Consider the following 25,169-nt stretch of genomic DNA (forward strand, 5'->3'; position numbering starts at 1 on the left):
TGGGGTAATCTACCCTTCTGTCTCTTCACCTTTTTTTATGTACAGTTTCATCACAGACTTTTTGTTTGTGGATATTTTAGACACAAAAAGAAAATGCCCACTGCTGTCCACAATCCTCCATAGAATACATACAGATGTTTACTGACTATTTGAATGTCCAACAAGCCTTCCTTTACAGCCTTTTAGTGGGACAATTAGAGCTTGGTTGGTTCTACACTCTTTATACTACAAATCCCACAATTCTATAGGCTTCGCTCCTGACGTCTTGAAAGGGAGGCGCGGCAATATTTTTCCTCCCCATATTTTATTTACTATATTTATTTATTAATTATTTTTTTTCTAGATAAAAATGGAGAACGATGGCCACATATCTTACCAATAGCATACGGACGATTAAACGTGTATTCGGATTAAAGTAGCAAGGTTGCTGACGAGCTAATAAAAAAAACACAAAACAAGAATCACACAATAGAAAACGAGAACAATAGCCACGCTCATCCGTCTATTCAGATTTTCTCTTTCATTTTGACTGGAATTTATAGGGAAACCCGCAGCAGACATTTAAGCTGCGAAATAAGATATTTTTTAACAAAACGTTTTCTCTCGAAATCATGTGCCATTTTGCATGTTTTGAAGACCTCAAGAACACGTTGGAAGACGTTTGAGAGACCAAGAAACAGGGATAGGGGTCAAAGAATGGAGTGAATGGCACAAAAAACGCTATGTGTTGCGTCTTGAAATGTATTGTTACATACCCATTCGGCAACCCTTTACATCTCTGCCTAATCTAGAGTAGACCGGTAAGAAGGAAAAATCTAGTTATCTTTCTGGCTCCATTATTACTGTAACAACATGGAACGCATATGAACGTGCCATACGGGACCCAGAATCGGCAAGAAAGGCTACAGGAGAAAGAAACAAGGAAGCGATCCCCTAACAGCTAATATCAAAGCTAGCTAGCTAACTGTTGGCTAATAATATTATTTCTAATGCGCGACCAAGGAGTATGCGACTCGATACCAAGAGGTTAGTAATTGTAACAGTTTACCACTAAACTCACATATTCAATGTGATCAGGTATCTACTACATTATTTTTGCAAGATGCTGAGCAATATGAAAGAGGAAGAACATTGCAGGGAAGCGAATGGAGGAGAGATGACGGAGGACTGTGTGTAATCAATTGATCATTTTATTCATTGATATAACAATGCATTTTTTCAATGTTATTCATGTACAGCATGTTCACTACACAACATGTAGTGAACTAACTACGTACAGTAGCCAGTAAAGCAGCCACACTGGTTTGCTAGCTAACGTTAGCTGCTAAGTTATTGGCTGCGCATCTTCATTGTAGCTAGCTAACGTTAGCTAGTCATCCAATTCAATCTTGCGCTACAGGCCATAATGTGAGCAGCCATGTATCCTTACAGAATGGACAAGTCCCTCCCAACAAACAACATTGCTATGAAAAATTACAAGCATGTTTTATCAATACATGATTTGTGTGCTAAGTAAATGCTTGTTGTGGTTGTTAGGAAGCAGGCTAACAAGCTTGCTTGCCACAGCAGCTAGCAACACCAATACTTGGTTGAATTATTTCTTGCCATCTCATTAATCAAACCCCAGTATTTACTTAATTATTTCCTATAAAACAAGTCTCTGGATGTAAGTTTACTGCACTATAACACATCCATTTAATGACTTGGCTTAATTGGCAAAGGTTCCTCTGCTCTGGGGAGGCACACATTGAAATGACTGTTTTGATTTCATGAGTGCCTGGCTGGTACTAACATCTATCTCAGTTCAGTTTTTGCAATATCATGCCTCTGTCCTTCCTTACCCTCTCTCCTTCCTTAGCCCCTCTCTTTGTGTGAGATGGAGAGATACCGATACACTTGGTCCATGTTTGGCTCTAATTTATAACATCCTATATTATCCTCCTCGCTGCTTTTCACCCTCCAAGCCAGCTAGCTGTCAGTGCATTACTCTGTCTCATTATATTCCACACACATCTGTTTATCTACATTACTTCATGCAAAGTATAGCCTACAAATTAGGGTTGGGCTGATATATGATTATATCGTGATATTTGACATTGATGATATATCGGGAAGTGCAAGACTATATATACTCTATTTGATCTTTACAAATCAAAACTGTGCAGTTTTATCAGTTAGGCTGTATCAATATGTTGTAAATTAAGTCCAAATGAATTAACAGAGATAATTTTATGAGAATGCGACTAATATTGTAAATAAGCACACAAATTGAACAGTCTGGAGTGATTTAGTCTTTAACAGAGCAAAACGATTTTTGGATATCGCGATATTTGGAGTAGCATATTGTTGAAGAGGTTTTCTCAAATATGGCCCAACCCTACTACACATCTGACATGATATCAAATATCATTTTATTTGTCACATGCTTCGTAAACAACAGGTGTAGACTAACAGTGGCATTGCAGAGACATAGAAAGTATAGAAATAATAGAAAAGTAATAAGATACCCAATAAGTAACGATAACTTGGCTGTATACACGGGGTACCAGTAAGAGTTGATGTGCAGGGGTACAAGGTAATTGAGGTATATATGTTCATATAACTAGAGCTAGTGACTAGGCAACAGGATAGATAATAAACAGTAGCAAATGCATATGTGATGAACTATTTAGTAGTCTTATGGCTTGGTGTAGAATCTGTTCAGGGTTCTGTTGGTTCCAGACTTGGTGCATGCTGTGCCATAGCAGAGAGAACAGTCAATTACTTGGCCGGCTGTCATGTAATGGGCTGGATGCACCACCCTCTGTAGCGCCTTGCAGTCGGGTGCCAAGCAGTTGCCATACCAAGCGGTGATGCAGCCAGTCAAGATGCTCTTAATGGTGCAGTTGTAGAACTTTTTGAGGATCTTAGCGCCCACGCCAAATCTTTTCAGCCTCCTGCGGGGGAAGAGGCGTTGTCGTTCCCTCTTTGCGACTGTTGGTGTGTGTCGACCATGATAGATCCTTAGTGATGTGGAAACCGAGAAACTTGAAGCTTTCAACCCATTCCACTACAGCCCTGTTGACGTGAATGGGGATGAGCTCGATCCTCCGTTTCCTGTAGTCCACAATCAGCTCCTTTATCTTGCTGACTTTGAGGGAGAGGTTGTTGTCCAGGCATCACACTGCCAGGTCTCAGACCTCCTCCCTATAAGCTTTCTCATTACTGTCGGTGATCAGGCCTACCACGGTTGTGTCGTCAGCAAACTTCATGATGGTGCTGAAGTCGTGTGCGGCCACACAGTCATGGGTAAACAGGGAGTACAGAAGGGGACTAAGCATGCACCCCTGAGGGGCCCCCGTGTTGAGGGTCAGCTTGGCGGATATGTTGTTGCCTACCCTCACCACCTGGGGGTGGCCCGTCAAGAATTCCAGGATCCAGTTGCAGAGGGAGGTGTTTAGTCCCAGGGACCTTAGCTTAATAATGAGTTTGGTGGGCACTATGGTGTTGAACGCTGAGCTGTAGTCAATGAACAGTATTCTCACATATGTGTTCCTCTTGTCCAGGTGGGAGAAGGCAGTGTGGGTTGCTATAGAGATTGTGTCATCTGTGTACGTACTGTCACTGTGGGGACGATGTCGTCGATGCACTTATTAATGAAGCCGGTGACTGATGTGGTAAACTCCTCAATGACATCGAAGGTCGAAGGTCATGCTGGACGGGAGCAGATGACTTGCACCCATTGAATGGCTGGTCTTTCAAATCCAGACACTGCATGCTGCAATGCCCCCTGTAGGTACAATTATTTTTGAAAATATCCACCGAAGTCCAAAAAATACTCTTGAATTCTTTCCGAAAAGAATCAGTTATTGTTGTGTATTACCTGTAACAGGCAAAATATGCCTAACCCTCATGTAATTGTGCAGTAGATAGGCCTGTACAGGTCTGTTTCTTATAGATTTTAAATAAGCACTATGCCTTAAAGTACCATCCAGAGATTGTGGCGCCAACATTAAACCTGGCCTCTTTTTTACAGGTTCTAAAAACAGAAGAAATGGTAGCCTAATGCAGTTCATCCACTGGCTGAAGGTCCACAGAGACAACGGTTGTGCCATCAGTGAGCACTTAATTTGAAACGCAGTTACACAAAATCTCTGAGATTGTAAAAAAAAAATGTCCACGGTCGAATGATGAATCATGGGACCATTAGACATTTCAAAGCCTATTCTCTCAGGCTAAAATATCTGTTTAGTTGCCCCGCGCAATGCAATTTGAACCTCCCAAAACCCCTCAACATCCTCAGTCACTCATGATGCAATAATGATCTTCCTGACCAGTCTCTCGTTCTAGGCAGGAACCACATTATTGTTTTACAGAAGAGAAGACCCAGGGCCTCAGTGCCTTAGCCACGGGCTCTTTGATCCTGGCTGTTTTGAGGACATTTAGGATCACCTGTACTAGTTGCTAGAGTAAAGGGGCGGAGGCGAGATTTGTTGGTACAAGAAATAAGTTCCCAAGGCTTTGTGTTCCAAGTTATGCAACTAGCTTGGGGCCTGTCACATGGGCTTAGGCTAAGACTAAACCAATCCTATTTTTATTAGAGGCCATGGAATGCAGAGATTCCATACACTCCCAACAGTATTTGCCCTGTTGTATTTGATAACATGGGGGTAAGGAGCATATGCTATAGTTATAGCCTGTCAGCACTTATGGTGTATGTCTGAGGAGTAGTCTAGAGAGCAGACTGGCCTGTTGCTCACTAGTGTTTGCACCCTCAGTCTTTCTCTCTGTCTCTTAATGTCCGATTGCACTGGCGTGCGTGTTCAGTATGTTCACTGAATAAGCTCTTGTCCCTTCTCTCTTTATCTATCCTCTCTTTGGAGAACACCCCAGTTTGTGTATGTTCATGAACTGTTTGTCCTCCCTCCCATATGACATGAGGGGATATTCAGATTGTGGTGCTCATCTGTATTTGCAGTGTATTTTTGTGCTAACCTGTCTAATTTTCTTCAGTTTGTGTTGACTTCTCTCCTCAGTTAACTGCAGAGGCGATGTCAGACAGTATGTGCATATGGTATAGGCTGTAGCTGTATATGTAGTGCATAGGACTATCTGTTATGTACAGTGCATTTGGAAAGTATTCAGACCCCTTCACTTTTTCTTCATTTTGTTACATTAAAGCCTTATTCTAAAAAGGATAAAATAGTTTTCCCCTGTCATCAATCTACACACAATACCCTAACGACAAAGCAAAAACAGGTTTTTAGAAATTTTTGCTAATTTATTAAAAATAGAAAACTGAAATATTACATTTTTCAGTACTTTGTTGAAGCACTTTTGGCAGCGATTAAAGCCTTGAGTCTTCTTGGGTATGACGATACAAGATTGGCACACCTGTTTTTGGGGAGTTTCTCCCATTCCTCTCTGCAGATCCTCTCAAGCTCTGCCAGGTTGGATGGGGAGCGTCGCTGCACAGCTATTTTCAGGTCTTTCCAGAGATGTTCGTTCGGGCTCAAGTCCGGCCTTTGGCTGGGCCACTCAAGGACATTCAGAAACTTGTCCCGAAGCCACTCCTGTGTTTTCTTGGCTGTGTGCTTATGGTCGTTGTCCTGTTGGAAGGTGAACATTCGCCCCAGTCTGAGGTCCCGAGTGCTCTGGTGCAGGTTTGCACCAAGGATCTCTCCGAAATTGGCTCTGTTCATCTTTCCCTCATTCTTGACTAGTCTCCCAGTCCCTGCCGCTGAAAAACATCCCCACAGGATGATGCTGCCACCACCATGCTTCGCCGTAGGGATGGTACCAGGTTTCCTCCAGAAATGACACTTGGCATTCAGAGTTCAATCTTGGTTTCATCAGGCTAGAGAATCTTGTTTCTCATGGTCCTAGAGCTCTTTAGGTACTCAAGGATGATCAAGGGAAACAGGATGCAACTGAGCTCAATTTCGAGTCTCATAGCAAAGGGTCTGAATACTTAAGTAAATAAGGTATTTCTGTTTTCTGTGAAGATTTAACTTTTTTTTTTTTGAATAAGGTTGTAACGTAATAAAATGGGGGTCTGGATATTTTCCGAATGCGCTGTGTACATTTGTGTTTACCTGTATCTCTTTTTTTTCTCCCCTCTCCCCAGTTGACTGCAGAGGGGATGTCAGGCAGTAAGGCTCTGGGAGGGGCACGGCGGCGGCGGACGCGGTGCCGGCGCTGTCAGGCCTGCATGCGGACCGAGTGCGGCGAGTGCCACTTCTGCAAGGACATGAAAAAGTTTGGCGGGCCTGGAAGGATGAAGCAGTCCTGTCTGCTCCGACAGTGCACAGCGGTAAGTTAGAACACACACTAGTGATGGGGGGAGAAATCGATGTAGTTACATATTAGGATATTATGGCTGTACTCTCCATCTTCTTTTTAAATAGGCAGCCAATTTGTTTTCAGCACATTTAGATTTCCATGACTGATCAAAACTTCTCATGGCTCTCTCTTGTCCCTCTGCCGTAGACATATGGTGAACAATATGTTTTAACATCGAATCGCAATAAAATCACAGTATCGAATTGCAATACATATAGAATGGTGAAAATTGCAATACATTTTGTATCGGCATCAAATATCGTATGGTGAGGTCCCTGGCAATTCCCAGCCCTAACACACACTGCTCATTCTTGTCTCGTTACCAATATTATTATACTCTCACTAGGAAAAGTGCCACTGCTCTATTGCATGCAAAAGTTAATGCATTAGTAAATGTACACTACCGTTTAAAAGTTTGGGGTCAGTTAGAAATGTCCTTGTTTTTGAAAGAAAAGCTTTTTTTTTTGTCCATTAAAATAACATCAAATTGATCATAAATACAGTGTAGACATTGTTCATGTTGTAAATGACTATTTACGGCTGATTTAAAAAAAAAAAATGTTATATATATATATATATATATTTTTTTTAATGGAATATCTACATAGGCGTACATAGGCCCATTATCAGCAACCATCACTTCTGTGTTCCAATGGCATGTTGTTAGCTAATCCAAGTTTATCATTTTAAAAGGCTAATTGATCATTAGAAAACCCTTTTGCAATTATGTTAGCACAGCTGAAAACTGTTGTGCTGATTTTGAAGAAGCAACAAAACTGGCCTTCTTCAGACTAGTTGAATATCTTGAGCATCAGCATTTGTGGTTTTGATTACAGGCTCAAAATGGCCAGAAACAAAGAACTTTCTTCGGAAACTCATCAGTCTATTCTTGTTCTGAGAAATGAAGGTTATTCCATGTGGGAAATTGCCAAGAAACTGAAGATCTTGTACAACGCTGTGAACTACTCCCTTCACAGAAAATGCAAACTGGCTCTAACCAGACAAGAGGACAATTACATTAGTGTCTAGTTTGAGAAACAGATGCCTCACAAGTCCTCAACTGGCAGCTTCATTAAATAGTACCTGCAAAACACCAGTCTCAACGTCAACAGTGAAGAGGCGACTCCAGGATACTGGGCTTCTAGGCAGAGTTGCAAAGGAAAAGCCATATCTCAGACCGGCCAATGAAAAGATTAAGATGGGCAAAAGAACACAGAAACTGGACAGAGGAAAATTGGGGGGGGGAAAGTGTTATGGACAGAATATCTAAGTTTGAGGTGTTCGGATCACAAAGAAGAACATTCGTGAGACGCAGACAAAATGAAAAGATCCTGGAGGCAATGTGATGGTCTGGGGGTGCTTTGGTGGTGGTAAAGTGGGAGATTTGTAAAGGGAAAAAGGGATCTTGAAGAGGGAAGGCTATTACTCCATTTGGAACACCATGCTATACCCTGTGGACGGCGCTTAATTGGAGTCAATTTCCTCCTCCACAGGCCAATGACCCAAAGCACAGCTCCAAACTATGCAAGAACTATTTGGGGAAGAAGCAGTCAGCTGGTATTCTGTCTATAATGGAGTAGCCAGCACAGTCACCGGATCTCAACCCTATTGAGCTGTTGTGGGAACAGCTTGACCGTATGGTACGTAAGAAGTGCCCATCAAGCCAATCCATCTTGTGGGAGGTGCTTTAGGAAGTATGGGGTGAAATCTCTTCAGATTATCTCAACAAATTGACAACTAGAATGCCAAAGGTCTGCAAGGCTGTAATTGATTCTTTAACGAAAGCAAAGTTTGAAGGACACAAATTATTATTTCAATTAAAAATCATTATTTATAACCTTGTCAACGTCTTGACTATTTCCTATTCATTTTGCAACTCGTTTCATGGAAAACAAGGACATATCTAAGTGACCCCAAACTTTTGAATGGTAGTGTATGAATTGTTCCAACTGATGCCATTTTCTAGATAGGCTGTAACATCTGACACTAATTTGTGGAACATGCACAGAACATACAGTGCATTAGGAAAGTATTCAGACCCCTTTTTCCACTTTGTTACGTTACAGCCTTATTCTAAATTGGATTAAATAAATATTAAAATGTTAACAATCTACACACAATACCTCATAATGACAACGCGAAAACAGGTTTTTTGAAATCTTTGCAAATGTATTAAATAAAAACCAGATACCTTACTTACGTCTTCAGACCCTTTGCTATGAGACTTGAAATTGAACTCCGGTGCATTGTTTCAATTGATAATCCTTGAGATGTTTCTACAACATGATTGGAGTCCACCTGTCGTAAATTAAATTGATTGGACATGATTTGGAAAGGCTGTGGGACCTGTTTATATAAGGTCCCACAGTTGACAGTGCATGTCAGAGCAAAAACCAAGTCATGAGGTCGAAGGAATTGTCCGTAAAGCTCAGAGATAAGATTGTGTCGAGGAACAGGTCTGGGGAAGGGTACCAAAACATTTCTGGAGCATTGAAGGTCCCCAAGAACACAGTGGCCTCCATAATTTTTTAAATGGAAGAAATGCGGAATCCCCAAGACTCCTAGAGCTGGCGGACCGGCCAAACTGAGCAATCGGGGGAGAAGGGCCATGGTCAGGTAGGTGACCAAGGACACGATGGTCACTCTGACAGAGCTCCAGAGTTCCTATGTGGAGATGGGAGAACCTTCCAGGAGGACAACCATCTATGCAGCACTCCACCAATCAGACCTTTATGGTAGAGTGGCCAGACTGAAGCCACTCCTCAGTAAAAGGCACATGAAAGCCCGCTTGGAGTTTGCTAAAAGGCACCTAAAGACTCTGACCATGAGAAACAAGATTGAACTCTTTGGCCTGAATGTCAAGCGTCGCGTCTGGAGGAAACCTGGCACCATCCCTATGGTGAAGCATGGTGGTGGCAGCATCATGCTGTGGGGATGTTTTTCAGCAGGGACTGGGAGACTAGTCAGGATCAAGGGAAAGATGAACGGAGCAAAGTACAGAGAGATCCTTGATGAAAACCTGCTCCAGAGCGCTCAGGAGCTCAGACTGGGACGACGGTTCACCTTCCAACAGGACAACAACCATAAGCACACAGCCAAGACAACGCATGAGTGGCTTTGGGACAAGTCTCTGCATATCCTTGAGTGGCCCAGCCAGAGCCCGGACTTGAACCCGATCTAACATCTCTGGAGAGACCAAGAAATAGCTGTGCAGCGACGCTTCCCATCCAACCTGACAGCGCTTGAGAGTAGAAGAATGGGGAAAAACTCCCCAAATACAGGTATGCCAAGCTTGTAGCATCATACCCAAGAAGAATCGATGCTGTAATTGCTGCCAAAGGTGCTTCAACAAAGTACTGAGTTACGGGTCTGAATTCGTATGTATATGTTATTTCCGTTTATTTGCAAAAATTTCGAAAAACCTGTATTTGCTTTGTCAACATTGTGGGTATTGTGTGTAGATTTAGGGAGGGGAAAAACAATTGAATACATTTTAGAATAAGGCTGTAACATTACAAAATGTGGAAAAAGGGGTCTGAATACTTTCCGAATGCACAGTATACTTGCTTTTGTCATTTTCAATGTAAAATGATATTTGATTGGCATCTGGTATATAGAGCACATTACATAGCCTAATTAACCTCGGTAACACATATTGTAATTTATCCATGCAAGACTGAAGTTAAGGTTGTTTTTCCTGTTACACAAACCCTCCACCCTGCCAAACAATAAACAAACATGTGACGAAGGGAGTCTCCACATACACTGCTAACATGTTTTGACCCGCAACTTTTCCCGAATGTGAAAGGACGAGCTTTTGGCATATCCCTCACACTCATTGAGATCCCATCTAAACAGTAACCCATGTTTAGACTGGAATATAAACTCATTTTGTTTATGATACACAATTGATTGACATAACCCATTGATGACTACAGTTACAGTGCCTTCAGAAAATATTCATACCCCTTGATTTACATAAATATGCACACCCATTTGACACTCCAAATTGAGCTCAGGTTCATCCAATTTCCTTTGATCCTTGATGTCGCTACAACTTGATTGGACTCCACCTGTGGCCAATAAAATTGTTTGGACATGATTTAGAAAAACACCTGTCTTATATAAGTTCCCACAGTTTACAGTGCATGTCAGAGCAGAAACTACCATGAAATCTGAGGAACTGTCTGTAGATCTCTGAGAGAGAATTGTAATGAGGCATACAGTGGCTAGAAAAAGTTTGTGAACCTTTGGATTTAATAACTTTTGGCAGCAATAACCTCAATCAAACATTTTCAGTAGTTGCGGATCAGACCTGCACAAAGGTCAGGAAGAATTTTGGACCATTCCTCTTTACAAAACTGTTTCAGTTCAGCAATATTCTTGGATGTCTGGTGTGAACTAGGATTCTTCTTAACCTCATTGAGCATTCTGCACTGTGCTCTTGCAGTCATCTTTGCAGGACGGCCACTCCTAGGGAGAATAGCAACAGTGCTGAACTTTCTTCATTTATAGACTATTTGTCCTACCGTGGACTGGTGAACATCGAGGATTTTAGAGATACTTTTGTATGCAAGTCAACAATTCGTAATCTTAAGTCTTCTGAGATTTCTTTTGTTCGAGGCATGGTTCATATCAGGCAATGCTTCTTGTGAATAGCAAACTCAAACTTTGAGTGTTTTTATAGGGCTAGGCAGCTCTAACCAACATCTCTAATCTTGTCTCATTGATTGGACTCCAATTAGCTTTTGGAGAAGTCATTAGCCTCGGGGTTCAAATACATACATACTTTTTCTAACCTACACTGTGAATGTTTAAATTATGTATTCAATATAGACAAGAAAAATACAAGAATTTGTGTGTTATTAGTTTAAGCACACTGTCTATTGTTGTGACTTAAATGAAGACGGGGCGGCAGGTAGCCTAGTGTTTAGAGCGTTGGGCCAGTAACCAAATGGTTGCTAGATCAAATCCCCGAGCTGACAAGGTAAAAATCGGTTGTTCTGCCCCTGAACAAGGCAGTTAACAAGGGAGATCAAATTTGATGACCAATTTATGCAGAAATTCAGATACTTTTTCTTGCCACTGTATATCTGGGGAATGGTATAAAACAATTTATAGTGTGTTGAAAGTTTCCAAGCGCACATTGGTCTCAAAAATATGGAACTTCCCAGACTCTGCCTAGAGGTGGCCGTCTGACCAAACTGAGCAACCAGGCAAGAAGGACCTTGGTCAGGGAGGTTTATTTTTTACAATTTTATTTGTGATGACCGAAGAACCCAATGACCACTCTGACAGAACTACAAAGTTCCTTGGCTGAGATGGGATAACCTGCCAGAAGGAAAGCAGTCTTAGATGTGCTTTTGTATGTATACAAGTGGGTATGCTGTATATATATATCTTTTATTGATTATATGGAACCCAAGACTCCCAGGAAAACATTGGCAATTGTTACTGAGTGGACTATCCTGGCTAAATAAATAAAATGAAGTAAAAAATAAGTTTCTACAGCACTTCACCAATCTGGGCTTTAGGGGAGAGTGGCCAGACGTTAGCCACTCCTGAGAAATAGGCAGATGACGGCACACCTGGAGTTTGCAAAAAGGCTCTGAGATCATGAGGCAAAAGATTCTGTTGTCTGATGAGACAAATATTTTACTCTTAGGCCTGAATGCAAAGCGCTATGTCTGGAGAAAACCAGGCACTGCTCATCACCTGTCTAACGCCTTCCCTACCGTGAAGCATGGTGGTGGCAGCCTCATGGTATGTGGATGCTTTTCAAGGACTGGTAAGGGTGGGGAACAATAAGTGGAGCCAAATACAGGCAAATAAGAACTTGCTTCAGAGTGCAAATTACCTTAACTGGGGCGAAGATTAACGTTCCAACAGGACAATAACCCCAAGCATACAACCAGGGCAATGCTGGAATGGCTCGAGAACAAGAATGTGAAAGTCCTTGAGTGGCCCAGCCAAAGCCCAGACTTGAATCCCATTTGAAAATCTGTGGAAAGACTTGAAGATTGCTGTTCACCACTAATATGTATCTAATTTAACAGAGCTTGAGAAAATCTGAAAGGAAGAATGTGCAAAGCTGATACAGACATACCCAAGACGACTCAAAGCTGTAATCGACGCCAAATGTGCTTCTATTGACTCGGGTGTCAACACTTATGTAAATTAGATTTATGTAGAAAATGTTCTATAAATTAGCAACATTTTACTGAAAACATGCTTCACTAATCAATTTTGAATTCAGGCTGTAACACAACAAATTGTGGAAGTCAAGGGAATGAATACTTTCTGAAGGCACTGTATGACATACAACATGTCAACTGTTTGCTGCTGCTTACATTCTGCAAATCGGCCCCTCTGGTTTAGAAAAGCTGTTTCACAATGCGATTTGTCATCAAAATAGAGTAGTCATCCCCTGCATGAAAATGGATAAGCTTGTTAGAACGCCTTTAGTGATTTAGGGTGTGATTTTTATTTTTTATCGATTGGTTTGCGAATACCCTCAAATGGCATAGATGGCTGGTAGCTTAGATGTGGAAAATGTGATGCGTTTCCTTGGTAACTGAGCACATTGTTACTTGGGTGTTTGTTTTTTTGGAGGGTAGCAATTTGCTTTGATCAGTTAGTCTCCTAGCTATCTGTCTAGAAAACATATCTTGTGGGGAAGGAAAGAAATTAGGTTGGATGTCTACGGAGATACTAATCCACAGAATCTGTGCAGATTGAAGACCTACTCTCATATTAATGCCTAATCATTTGTCAATTGATCTAGGTTAGATTCTGTTGGCCTCAGTTCAGTAAATTTTTTTGATACTGTCGAAATTCCACTGTTGGCAGTTTAATGAAAATGTTGAGCTGGACAACTGGGGTAATGTGTCCAAGAATAATAAACCTAATAAAAACAGTGCTCTGTCCCTGTGTTCTGAAAAGCACTCAAAAACCCGCTAAACAATTTTTTTTTTATGCATTTGCTTTCATCCACACACTCAATTGGCTAGGTCCTCATAAGAGCAGCAGGTGTCCAATATTTTTTTCTGAGTGTCAATTTGAATACATAATAAACATACCATCCATAGTGAATGAATACATAGTTACAGCTCCAACTCTGAGCCCTCTATCCTGAATGGGCCCACATACAATATTTGATTTATATAGAATAAATACAGGCCTACGTTCCACACCTAATGTGTATATTATATTGTTTAACATGGTTATATAACGTGTTTTATGTTTTTCTTTTCTTCCTTGCAGCCTGTGTTGCCCCACACAGCCGTGTGCTTCTCGTGTGGGGAGGCGGGGAAGGAGGACACGGTGGACACGGAAGAAGAGAAGTTTAGCCTCTCTCTGATGGAGTGTACCATCTGCAACGAGATAATCCACCCCAGCTGCCTCAAGGTGGGGCCAGACCCTCTGTGTATGGCCGGCTGTCATAGCTGGAGACGTGTGTGTGTCTCTCTTCCATTCATACGGTCTTAAGTCAAATGTCTGCTCTATCTAGTATTGGTTACATACATTTATTGATTGAATGATTATTGTGATTTCATTGTTTTATTTTCTCCAACCTACAGATGGGTAAAGCAGAAGGCATCATAAACGATGAAATCCCGAATTGTTGGGAGTGTCCAAAATGCCACAAGGAAGGCAAGACCAGTAAGGTGAGAACTGTGACTGGGAACACTGGTATGTCAGGCTCTGCTGATAAAACTAAACCAGAGGGTGACAAAGGACATCTATGATTGTATGGATTAATCAATAATGGTTGATAAGGTAGGGGGATTGATTAGGAATGGAACACGTTGTGTAAATAAGCTCTTAAATGGGAACTTCTTTGTGTTTCATTGACCCTATCCCCATTTCATATACTGAAGTAGGCTGAAGTAGGCTATAGTAGGGGTGGCAGGTAGCGTAGTGGTTAGAGCGTTGGGTCAGTAACCGAAAGGTTGCTAGATCGAATCCCCGAGCTGCCATGGTAAAAATCTGTCGTTCTACCCCTGAACAAGGCAGTTAACCTGCTGTTCTTAGGCCGTCATTGTAAATAAGAATTTCTTCTTAACATTCTTAACATTTGGAAAGTATTGGAGGACCCTTGACTTTTTCCACATTTTGTTACGCCTCATTCTAAAATGGATTACATTGTTTTTTCCCCCACTCAATCTATACACAATACCCCGTAATGACAAAGCAAATACGGGTTTTTAGAAATCTTTGCAAATGTATTAAAAATAAAAACCGTAAATACCGCATTTACATAAGTATTCAGACCCTTTACTCAGTACTTTGTTGAAACACTTTTGGCAACGATTACAGCCTTGTCTTCTTAGGTATGATGCTACAAGCTTGGCACACCTGTATTTGGGGAGTTTCTCCCATTCTTCTCTGCAGATCTTCTCAAGCTCTGCCAGGCTGGATGGGGAGTGTCGTTGCACCGAAGCCACTCCTGTGTTTTCTTGGCTGTGCGCTGAGGGTTGTTGTCCTGTTGATAGGTGAACCTTCGCCCCAGTCTCAAGGTCCTGAGGGCTCTGGAGCAGGTTTTCACCAAGGATCTCTCCATACTTTTCTCTGTTCATCATTCCTGACTAGTCTCCCAGTCCCTGCCGCTGAAAAATATCCCCACAGCATGATGCTGCCACCACCATGGTTCACCATAGGGATGGTGCCAGGTTTCCTCCAGACGTGACGCTTGGCATTCAGGCCAAAGAGTTGAATCTTGGTTTCATCAGACCAGAGAATCTTGTTTCTCATGGTCTGAGAGTCCTTTAGGTGCCTTTTGGCAAATTCCAAGCGGGCTGTCATGTGCCTTTTACTGAGGACTGGCTTCCGTCTGGCCACTGTATTATAAAGGCCTGATTGGTGGAGTGCTGCAGATGTGGTTGTCCTTCTGGAAGGTTCTCTCATCTCCATAGATGAGTTCTGTCAGAGTGACCATCAGGTTCTTGGTCACCTCCATGACCATGGCCCTTCTCCCCCCGATTGCTCAGTTTGGCGGCCAGTTGTAAGAAGATTCTTGGTGGTTCCACACTTCTTCCATTTTTAAGAATGATGGCCAGTGTGTTCTTGGGGACCTTCAATGTTGCAGAATGCTTTTTGGCCCCTTCCCCAAATCTGTGCCTCGACACAATCCTGTCTCGAAGCTCTATGGACAATCCCTTCAACCTCATGGCTTGGTTTTTTCTCTGACATGCACTATCAACTGTGGGAACTTGTGTGCCTTTCCAAATCATGTTCAATTAATTTAATTTGTAGAAACATCTCAAGGCTGATCAATGGAAACAGGATGCACCTGAGCTCAATTATAAGTTATTTTCTTTTAAAAAATTTGCTAAAATGTCTAAACCTGTTTTCGCTTTGTCATTATGGGGTATTGTGTGTAGGTTGAGTATTTTTTGTATTTTGTATTTTTTTTTTACATTCATTTAAAAATAAGGCTGTAATGTAACGAAGTGGAAAAAGGAAAGGGGTCTGAATACATTCCGAATGCACAGTACATATTCTTAAATCCTCTTCCCCTTTCTCCACACATCAGGACGGGGGTGATGGCTCAGGGAAGAGGCGGATGGACAACGGGGAGGTGGGCCGATGGAAGCTAACGGACGATCCTCCGCCCACCAAAAAGAAACCCCCCTCTTTAGAAGATGGGGGGCGGCAGGACGGTCACAAGAGGAAGAAGGAGAAGGAGCTTCCCCAGGAAAGCGGCCCCAAAAAGAAGGTTGGAAGATATTTGCAGTGTTGCAGTATGCAAACATTTAGCATGCACACTGAGTATACCAAACATTAGGAACACCTTCTTAATATTTAGTTGCACCCCCCCCTTTTGCTCTCAGAACAGCCTCAATTCGTCAGGGCATGGACTCTAAAAGGGGCAGAAAGCGTTCCACAGGGATGCTGGCCCATGTTGACCCCAATGCTTCCCACAGTTGTGTCAAGTTGGCTGAATGTCTTTTGGGTGGTGGACCATTCTTGATACACATGGGGAACTGTGTGTATCAACGCTATTATGAAAAACCCAGCAGCGCTGCGGTTCTTGACACAAACCTTCCCACAGTTCAAAGGCACTTAAATATTTTGTCTTGCCCATTCACCCTCTGAATGGCACACACACACTATTCATGTCTTAATTGTCTCAAGGCTTAAACATACTTATTTAACCTGTCTCCCCCCCTTCATCTACACTGATTTTGAAGTGGATTTAACAAGTGACATCAATAAGGGATCATAGCTTTCACCTGGATTCATCTGGTCAGTCTGTCATGGAAAGGGCAGGTGTCCTTAATGTTTTGAATGCTCAGTGTATCGTTGATTAGAGGCCTACCAGTTGTGACCAGTTGCTATGAACGCAGCTTGCCAACTCTTGTCTCTGTCTGACCTTCTCACTCAGATGAAAGGGGCACATGAAAAACGCTTGAAAAAGGTAAATCTTCATATGAAGATCAAGTTTTAAGCTCCGTCATAAAGCATATGGTAACTAAGAGCTAGATTCAATCTGTATCGCGGTAGATCCCCGTACATAAAAAAAAAAAAAAGTGATTTCTGATTGAGCCGACATCTGCACAGTTTACCGTGAATGCAGTCTTCTCGAATGCGGGAACATTGCCTTAGAATTTCAATCGAGCGGGATATGGACTGAATCCATCTCTTAGTTGAGTTAGTTATATTTCTCAATGGTATAGGTTAGGGTTGATGCTCCTCTGTCACTCTCTTCACTAACGTTATCCCTCCCATGACAGAAACAGAAGCCAAACGTGTCAGAGACTGCAGAGTCCAATGGGCCCAACTCCTCCACCGGAGGTGGCCAGGGTTCCGGAGGGGGTTCCAACTCCACACAGTCCCCCACCTCCACGGCCAGCCAGGACCAGCGCTCGCACCACCGCGAGAAATTAGAGCGCTTCAAGCGCATGTGTCAGCTCCTTGAGCGTGTCCGCGAGTCCAGCTCATCGAGCTCGTCTAGTTCCGAGTCCGACTCGGAGTCCGACTCTGACTCACCTTCCGGTTCAGATGGCCGCCGCGGCTCTGAACCCTCCTCCCCCGTACCCGTCGCTTATAGCAACAGTGCAAGGGAGCGCAATCGGGAACGGGACAGGGAGAGGGACAGGAGGCTGGCGGAGCTGGGCTTCAGTGCCAGTGAGGACTCTGAGGGAAGTGTTAAGGAGGAGGAGGAGGAGGCGGTGGAGGAGCAGGTTGTGGGAGACAAGCCTCGGCGTAGGGGGGAGGGACCTCCACGGGGCCGCAAGGGGCTCACGACTGACGGGAATGATGAGGAGAGCGGGGAGAGGAGTCGGAAGTCTACCCCATTGCCTCCACCCTCCCCTCTCTCGTCCACTCAGCCTCCACCTTCCTCCGGCCACGGCCCCTCGCCAGGTTCCGAGGGATTCTCCGGTAAGCGCAGCAACGGTTCTGAGACGCGCAATGGACGGACACGGGCGGGGGTGAGGGACCGGGAGACTCAGGAGAAGGAGAACGCCAACAACAGCAGCGGAGGCTCGGTGGCCAACCATCGACACGGAACTGGCAAGGGCAACAAGGGCAACAAGATCCGTAGCAACAAGCAAACAGGGTCCCAACCAACGTCAAGGAACAGTAGCAACTCTTCCGCTTCTACTGCCACTACCACATCCAATGGGGGAGGTGGGGGGCTGCTGAGCCCAGGCAGCAACTCCTCAGGGGGCATGTCAGCCCTCGCCGCCTCACCCCGGTCACAGCCGTCCCGGATGGCTCCACGTTCGCAGATGATGAAACGCAGCCCCCCTGCTGTGCCCTCGCCTCCCCGGCCTGTTCAGATGGAGCGGCACTTGGTGCGGCCACCGCCCGCCTGCCCCGAGCCCCACTGCCTGCCCCTGGACAGCGGCTCCTCCCACGTGATGCCCCGAGACGTCTGGCTCCACGTCTTCCAGCACCTCAGCCAGAGGGAGCTGTGCGTCTGCATGAGGGTCTGTCGGACATGGAGCCGGTGGTAAGTCTAGACAAAAGGTTTAGATGTGGTCAGCTTCCGGTTGGGCTGGAAGAGGGTGGTTCAACACACACTTGTTTGGACTACTAAGAAATGCATCTTTGTTGTTGAGAACAATAGAAAACCATCCCTGAAAGGATATTCATTGACTGCAGTGTCTCAAATTCTGTGGTGTACAGTAGACCAGACTTTCTTTTGTTCTCATCCCAGTCTTTTATTTTCTGTCTTGCTCTCTCAGGTGCTGTGATAAGAGATTGTGGACTCAGATTGACCTCAGCCGGCAGCGCTCTATCACCCCTCCTATGCTGAGTGGTATAATCCGCAGGCAACCAGTCTCCCTTAACCTGGGCTATACCAACATCTCGAAGAAGCAGCTCATGTGGCTTATCAACCGTCTACAAGGTATCTTGTGTTCATTCAACACCTCTGCCTCCCTACCACATCTTTTTTTCCATCAATATAGCCTGATCATGTCCTATTGTAGTTGGGCTGTCATCACCGTATTGCTAGTCTGCCTCAGGGATTACGCTAACTCCTGGCCTTCCTCTTTTTCTCCCAGGTCTACTGGAGCTGAATGTGTCGGGCTGTCCCTGGTCCTCTGTGTCGGCCCTGTGTCAGGCTGCTTGTCCCTGCCTGCGTCTGCTCGACCTCAGCCGGGTAGAAGACATGAAGGACTCGCACCTGAGGGAGCTACTGGCGCCCCCTACTGACACTCGGACAGGTTAGTGACAAATCACTCACATGATTGATTAGCCATCCATAACCTGCAATACATTATGGAAGGGAAGATGCCATGTTGTGTTCATTGGATAGACTTGATATCACAAATGCCAATCTGTGCTGTAATGTACTGTTTAATTTCACTGTCATGCTTGTTTCCAGTGAATGTTGTTGCAAGTGAACAACCACTCCCTCTTCATAAGCATGATATACACACAGACTGTGAATCTTAAAAGTCCTGTAACATATTTTGGTTGTTCTTGGTCAAAAAGCTCATGGAGAGAGCAGAGGGGGGAGGTTCCAGAACGTAACGGAGCTGCGATTGGCCGGGCTGGACTTGACAGATGTCACGTCCCGCCTCTTGGTGCGCTACCTGCCCCACTTGACCAAGCTGGACCTGAGTCAGTGTGGCAACATCACGGACCAGACTATCCACACACTGACCTCCCCCATGTCTCCACTGAAGGACAGCCTCACCCACCTCAACCTGGCAGGTAAAGACTACACGGTAGACTCACTAGCCCCAAATACACCCAAGGTAGGTACCCTGTTTTTTTTCTTTTTTGTGTATTTGAGTATTGCAGGTTTAGACCACTAATGAGCAGGGATCTGCTCCAGATACTGACCTCTTCTTCCCTCTGAGATGTTTAATCATGCTAAAGTAGCAACATACAGAGATACTTGTTCTTATTTCCGAACAATATCAGCCTGGCTCCTGATTCAAATATTTAAACCAGGTCTACTCATGGAAGTGTTGCAGTCATTGTGGTTATGTAGGTTGACCGTTGGTTGTTAACCTCCTGTTGTTTCCTCCTGTCCGCAGGCTGTGTTAAGGTGACGGAGCAGTGCCTGCCCCTGTTGCGCCGCTGTGCCTCCCTACAGAGCGCTGACCTGCGCTCCTGCACCTTGCTCACCCCCGATGTCTGTCAGCTCCTCTCCTTCCCTTGCCCTGACGATAGAGTGCTGCTCAAGAACAGCTAAGGGCCTGCGACGCCCTCCTCCCCCCCACATCAACCACCGCCACACTACAGAGAGATAAGCAAACGAGAGGGACCCTGCGATGTGGGCAGTGAGCTAGCCACTGAGGGAAAAGGACACGGAGTGGGAGCCACGAAAGAGAAAGGGGGAATTAGAGAATGAGAACCATAGACCTTTGCCTAAATTTCTCTGGATTGACTTGTTTGTGAACGGACATCATTGAAAATGTTTCAGCATGTACATATTCAATATCTGTACAATGGGTGTGTGTATATAAATGTAGTTTACTGTAAATTATCCACTCTCCGCCCCTTACCTCCCTCCTATCCTCACACCAACCATGGCACACATTATCCAGCTGACATGTGTAAAGGCACTGCACTGCACTGCGCCGCCGTCTTGAACTAGCATAATTTGCACTCCATAATCAAAAGCTCCTGACGAACGAATCAATTTCGTGGCGTCAGACTACGAAGAATGTACCCAATGCCAGAGGCTGCGCCCCATCAGAAGCCGTTTAATGTACAGACGGATGCTGGGCTGGTGTTTGTGTGTGTGTCTAAGTATGTGTGAGAGATGTAAACAGTGTTAATGTGACAATTGGAGCGAGAAAGAGACGGAGATATGACCTGTGTCTGTTTCCCTCACCACTAAGCTCTCTGCTGCCCTCAATCTTTCAGGGGGGTAAGGACATTCAAGGTCCTACATATCCTGTTCAATGGCCGAGAGCCACTAGAGCCCAAAACTCCTAGCTCCGACCACAACCTCTTCCCGCCCAACGTGCCATTCTTATGGGGTCTGTCCATCCTTGTGAATCTGATTGTCCTACTCCGTACCCTGGACAGCCCTTCCCATCACACTCGGTCTCTGCTGCCATGGCCCTTTTGCAGCTTATGCTGCCCACCGTCTGTGCTGTGTGCGTACATTATGCAGAGAGCTGGACCTTGCTGTGCCCGACTGCAATGAACCATGCTTACCGTACTGTTCCATTCCAGACCTGGAATTCGTCAAGGCCCCTTTATTCCCTGCTTCACGATGCCTGGCTGATGTAACCTTATCTTGTATATGTGCAGACTGGTTCAGTCTAGATCACGACCGCACAAACTTAGAAGTGAATGACTGACACGTTTTGAGTATGAATTGGGAAAACTGTCGAAAACCGAGACCGTCCGATGCACTGCGCTCGCTGCTCCACGTGGCAGGGGGGATTAAAATTAAGGCTGACCCTGGTTGGACTTCTGCCTCAGATGTGAGGGACTTTGAATATTTCCCCAGAATTGGGTTTTCATGTCAGTGTCCACATGCTGCTTATCTTCCAAAGCCAGGAACATCCCAGCCCATCCAACCTGCATCGCAATGTCATTACCTTAAGGTCTTGTAGGATGAGGGTTTGACTCAGTTGCAGCATTAACCCCCAAATTATTTCTCCATTAGGGTTACCCCTGTGCATGCTGGGTTTTGACTCTAATCACAAATCCAGTGCAGTATTTTTTTTATTCAGTCTCAACTTATTTTAACCAATCCACTCTCAATCCAGTTCATAGGCCAACGTCAACAGTCAGGGTGAGCAGGAAAAGGAACAACTATCATTACTAATAATGGATGTTATCGGTTGAAACCAGCATGTACAGGAGGTCGTTCAGACCAGAGCCCAAGCTGTATTGAATTTGGTTGAGAGGAAATTGAAAATACTTTATAGCTGTATTGAATTAACATGAGCAGTATTTGACATGCGTAAACGGTATTCAGCTGAATCTGGCTGCATTGGACCAGTTCAAACAGCCATCGGACTGATAGGGCCAGTTCATTCAGTATTGGACTGGACAGCACTTTGTCCTGCAATGCTGGACTCAATCATGCCAGGTTGGGTCAAGTGTTTCCCTTGTCTGTGTTTCTCCTCCTTCTATAGCGGTTGTCCACTTCCTGAGCCATGTTGATCTGTATTTGTGCTTCAGTGCCACAGTGGATCTTGCTGCTGTGTGCTATCTGGAGTGAAACCCCACCAACTCTAGGCAGGTTGGTGGACAGTCTTGAGCCTCAATCTGTAATTCTCATCTAAATAATGTGTTTCCGTATCTTTTCAACTATTCTGTTAGACTTTCAGTGATTCCATCCTCATCGGTTCTGTTAAAATTCCCAATACCATTATTAGAACTCAAATCAGCTTCTTTTGGGTATACATGTAGGGCTAGAGACCTGCCAGTAACTATTGAGCCACTAGACAAATGGTAGTTGTCCCATTGCATTGTTGTACAACTGACTAGGTATCCCCCTTTCCCTAAAAGGTTGGTTTCATCTTTACCCAGTTGTGTATTCTAAATCGCTTCCAGTGTTCCTGTGTGAATTTATAGACTTGCGTACAAAGCATTGGTACCAAGATTGCACTAACTGATCGATCATAAGACAATTTAGGAGGGAACACTGAGCTATAGTGTGCTTTATTACCCTGAAAGGGGTATATATATATGTTAAAACAGGTCAAATTAAAAAAACAGCCAAATCATGAACCTCAAACTTGATTCAAAAATATAACTAATTAGCTGTCCATGCTAGTTACCATTTAGCTGGGTAGTCCAGCGTGTTTCAATGTTAGCTCAGGTTGAGTCCTACTTTAGATCATAGCTAAGTCATTGTTTGCCACTAAGCTATGCTGCTTACAGAGCTGAGCTTACCATGTAGCAACTGTAATTGTGGTGGGCTGAGGCTTACAGGGAAGCAAATGTCCAATAAATGGTGGGAAATTGCCTTCTGCCATACACACTCATCCAAATCAATATTTAACTTTTCATAGACAATGGGTCAGTTTTCCAAAAATGTTGTTTACTTCCATCCGTAATGTGGGATTGTTACTACTCCTTGTCATCCAGTATGTTCTTGCATTAGAAAGCATATCAAAAGTTAAACTGACAACCACTTTCAGAGAAAATAAATGGGTGGTGGTTCATTTGAATTGATCCGGTAGTCCGATAAGGAAATTATTCCAGACTCAAATCTGTCATATTCTCAACCCCATCCTGATCCCAACATCCCAGCCTAGTCAAGTTGACTCAGACTTGACCCCTAGATTGTACAGTCTTGTCTCTACCAAACTGTATTGCACCAGAGCGATGCACTGGATCAACATTGTCATCACCTCTTGCCAAAATTCCTGCTTTCTTTGAGAAGGGGCATTTTATCCATTTTCGTTTTTGTTTTGCTCTTGTTCATTGTTTCTTCCATTGTGTTGATCAAAATGAGAAAGAAAAGTAGAACGATGTGAAAAAGAGAAACTCAAGGCAGCTACTTACGAGTGACTACTGTAAAATGACTAACTAAATAAAAGACAGTGGGGTGGTTTTTACACTGTGTGGCCTCTGCTGATTTCTCAGATTTTACATTAAGTTATGTTGTCTACATAGCAGCTCACTCTTAGTCCACTTTCAATGGAACGCTGTTTGGCTCGTTGCGTGTCAAAGACACGTCAAATAAGCTTGACCTGAATATGACTGCATATCACGTAACTTAACGCGTTCATTCATTTATGTAGTTATTACACATTGATTACACTATCACCCATATTTCATTTGTCACGATTCATCGATACGTATGCCATGATGCTGGTAAAGTTGTCTCGCGCACCTACAGTGCTAGATAACTATATAGCTTGGTGTCATTTAAAATTACCCTAATTTATAAGACAGTTCTTATTTGATTAATGGTGGTCAGACCCATCTGTGAAGCTAACCACAAGAAGGAATTGCCACAAAAGTGGACTTTGCGCTTAGCCTTAAATAAAAGTATGTCTGACAGTGATGCAAATGAATACAAATAGTAGAATTATGCCATAATTGAATAGATCATGCTAAACGAGGTTGAGAAGTTATATAAAATCAACAAAAGACTATTTGTTAATTTGACAAAACTCTAATCACACTGGATGTATTGTACTTTAGAATTGCATTGGGGGCATACTTATTTCACTATACAGACTTACCCCATGTCATCGATCCACAATCCATATGTATCAGTCTACTCCGTGACAAATCAAATGGTATTCGTCACATGTGCCGAACACAACAGGTAGACCTTACAGTGAAATGCTTACTTACAAGCCCTTAACCAACAATGCAGTTAAGAAAATAACAACAAAGAGATAACAAATAATTATAGAGCAGCAGTAAATAACAATAGCGGGGCTATATACAGGGGATACCGGTACAAAGTCAATGTACGGAGGCACCGGTGTCGAGGTAATATGTACATGTAGACTATGCATAGATAATAACAGAGTAGAAGAGGGTGGGGGCAATGCAAATAGTCTGGAGAGCCATTTAATTAGATGTTCAGGAATCATGGCTTGGGGGTAGAAGCTGTTAAGAAGCCTCTTGGACCTAGACATGGCGCTCCGGTACCGCTTGCCGTGCGGTAGCAGAGAGAACAGTCTATGACTAGGGTGGCTGGAGTCATTGACAATTTCTAGGGCCTTCCTCTGACACCCCCTGGTATAGAGGTCCTGGATGGCAGGAAAATTGGCCCCAGTGATGTACTGGGACGTACGCACTACCCTCTGTAGTGCCTTGTGGTCAGAGGCAGAGCAGTGATGCAACCCGTCAGGATGCTCGATGGTGCAGCTGTAAAACCTTTTTGAGGATCTGAGGACCCATGCCAAATCTTTTCAGTCTCCTGGGGGGGGAATAGGTTTCGTCGTGCCCTCTTCACAACTGTCTTGGTGTGCTTGGACCATGTTAGTTTGTTGGTGATGTGGACGCTAAGGAACTTGATGCTCTCAACCTGCTCCACTACAGCCCCGTCGATGAGAATGGGGGCGAGCTCGGCCCTCCTTTTCCTGTAGTCCATGATCATCTCCTTTGTCTTGATAACGTTGAGAGGAGGTTGTCCTTGCACCACACGGTCAGGTCTCTGACCTCATTATAGACTGTCTTGTCGGTGATCAGGCCTACCACTGTTCTGTCATCAGCAAATGTAATGATGGTGTTGGAGTCCTGCAGTCATGAGTGAACAGGGAGTACAGGAGGGGACTGAGCACACACCCGAGGGGCCCCCGTGTTGAGGATCAGTGTGGCGGATGTGTTACCTACGCTTACCACCTGGGGGCGGCCCGTCAGGAAGTCCAGGATCCAGTTGCCGAGGGATGTGTTTAGTCCCAAGGTTCTTAGCTTAGTGATGAGCTTTGAGGGCACTATGGTGTTGAATG

The 25,169-nt window shown here is 44.0% G+C and overlaps 1 protein-coding gene across 2 annotated transcripts; it reads left to right on the top strand.

Moving 5' to 3' along the window:
* The first annotated feature begins 323 nt into the window (after positions 1–323).
* On the top strand, positions 324–23,315 carry LOC111980597 (F-box/LRR-repeat protein 19). 2 transcript variants are annotated; one of them, XM_024011409.2, is made up of 11 exons: positions 324–1,026; positions 6,107–6,292; positions 13,585–13,728; positions 13,902–13,988; positions 15,857–16,039; positions 16,709–16,741; positions 17,058–18,280; positions 18,516–18,679; positions 18,837–18,998; positions 19,270–19,491; positions 19,821–23,315. In XM_024011409.2, exons 2-11 carry the CDS (start codon positions 6,122–6,124, stop codon positions 19,976–19,978), a joined length of 2,547 nt encoding a protein of 848 aa, XP_023867177.1. In that variant the 5' UTR covers positions 324–1,026; positions 6,107–6,121; the 3' UTR covers positions 19,979–23,315. The 2 variants fall into 2 exon arrangements, with proteins under 2 accessions (XP_023867177.1, XP_023867178.1); XM_024011410.2 differs by lacking the exon at positions 16,709–16,741.
* The last annotated feature ends 1,854 nt before the right edge of the window (positions 23,316–25,169 follow it).

The sequence above is a fragment of the Salvelinus sp. IW2-2015 genome, linkage group LG20 (genome assembly GCF_002910315.2).
Source record: "Salvelinus sp. IW2-2015 linkage group LG20, ASM291031v2, whole genome shotgun sequence".
Classification (NCBI taxonomy): domain Eukaryota; kingdom Metazoa; phylum Chordata; class Actinopteri; order Salmoniformes; family Salmonidae; genus Salvelinus; species Salvelinus sp. IW2-2015.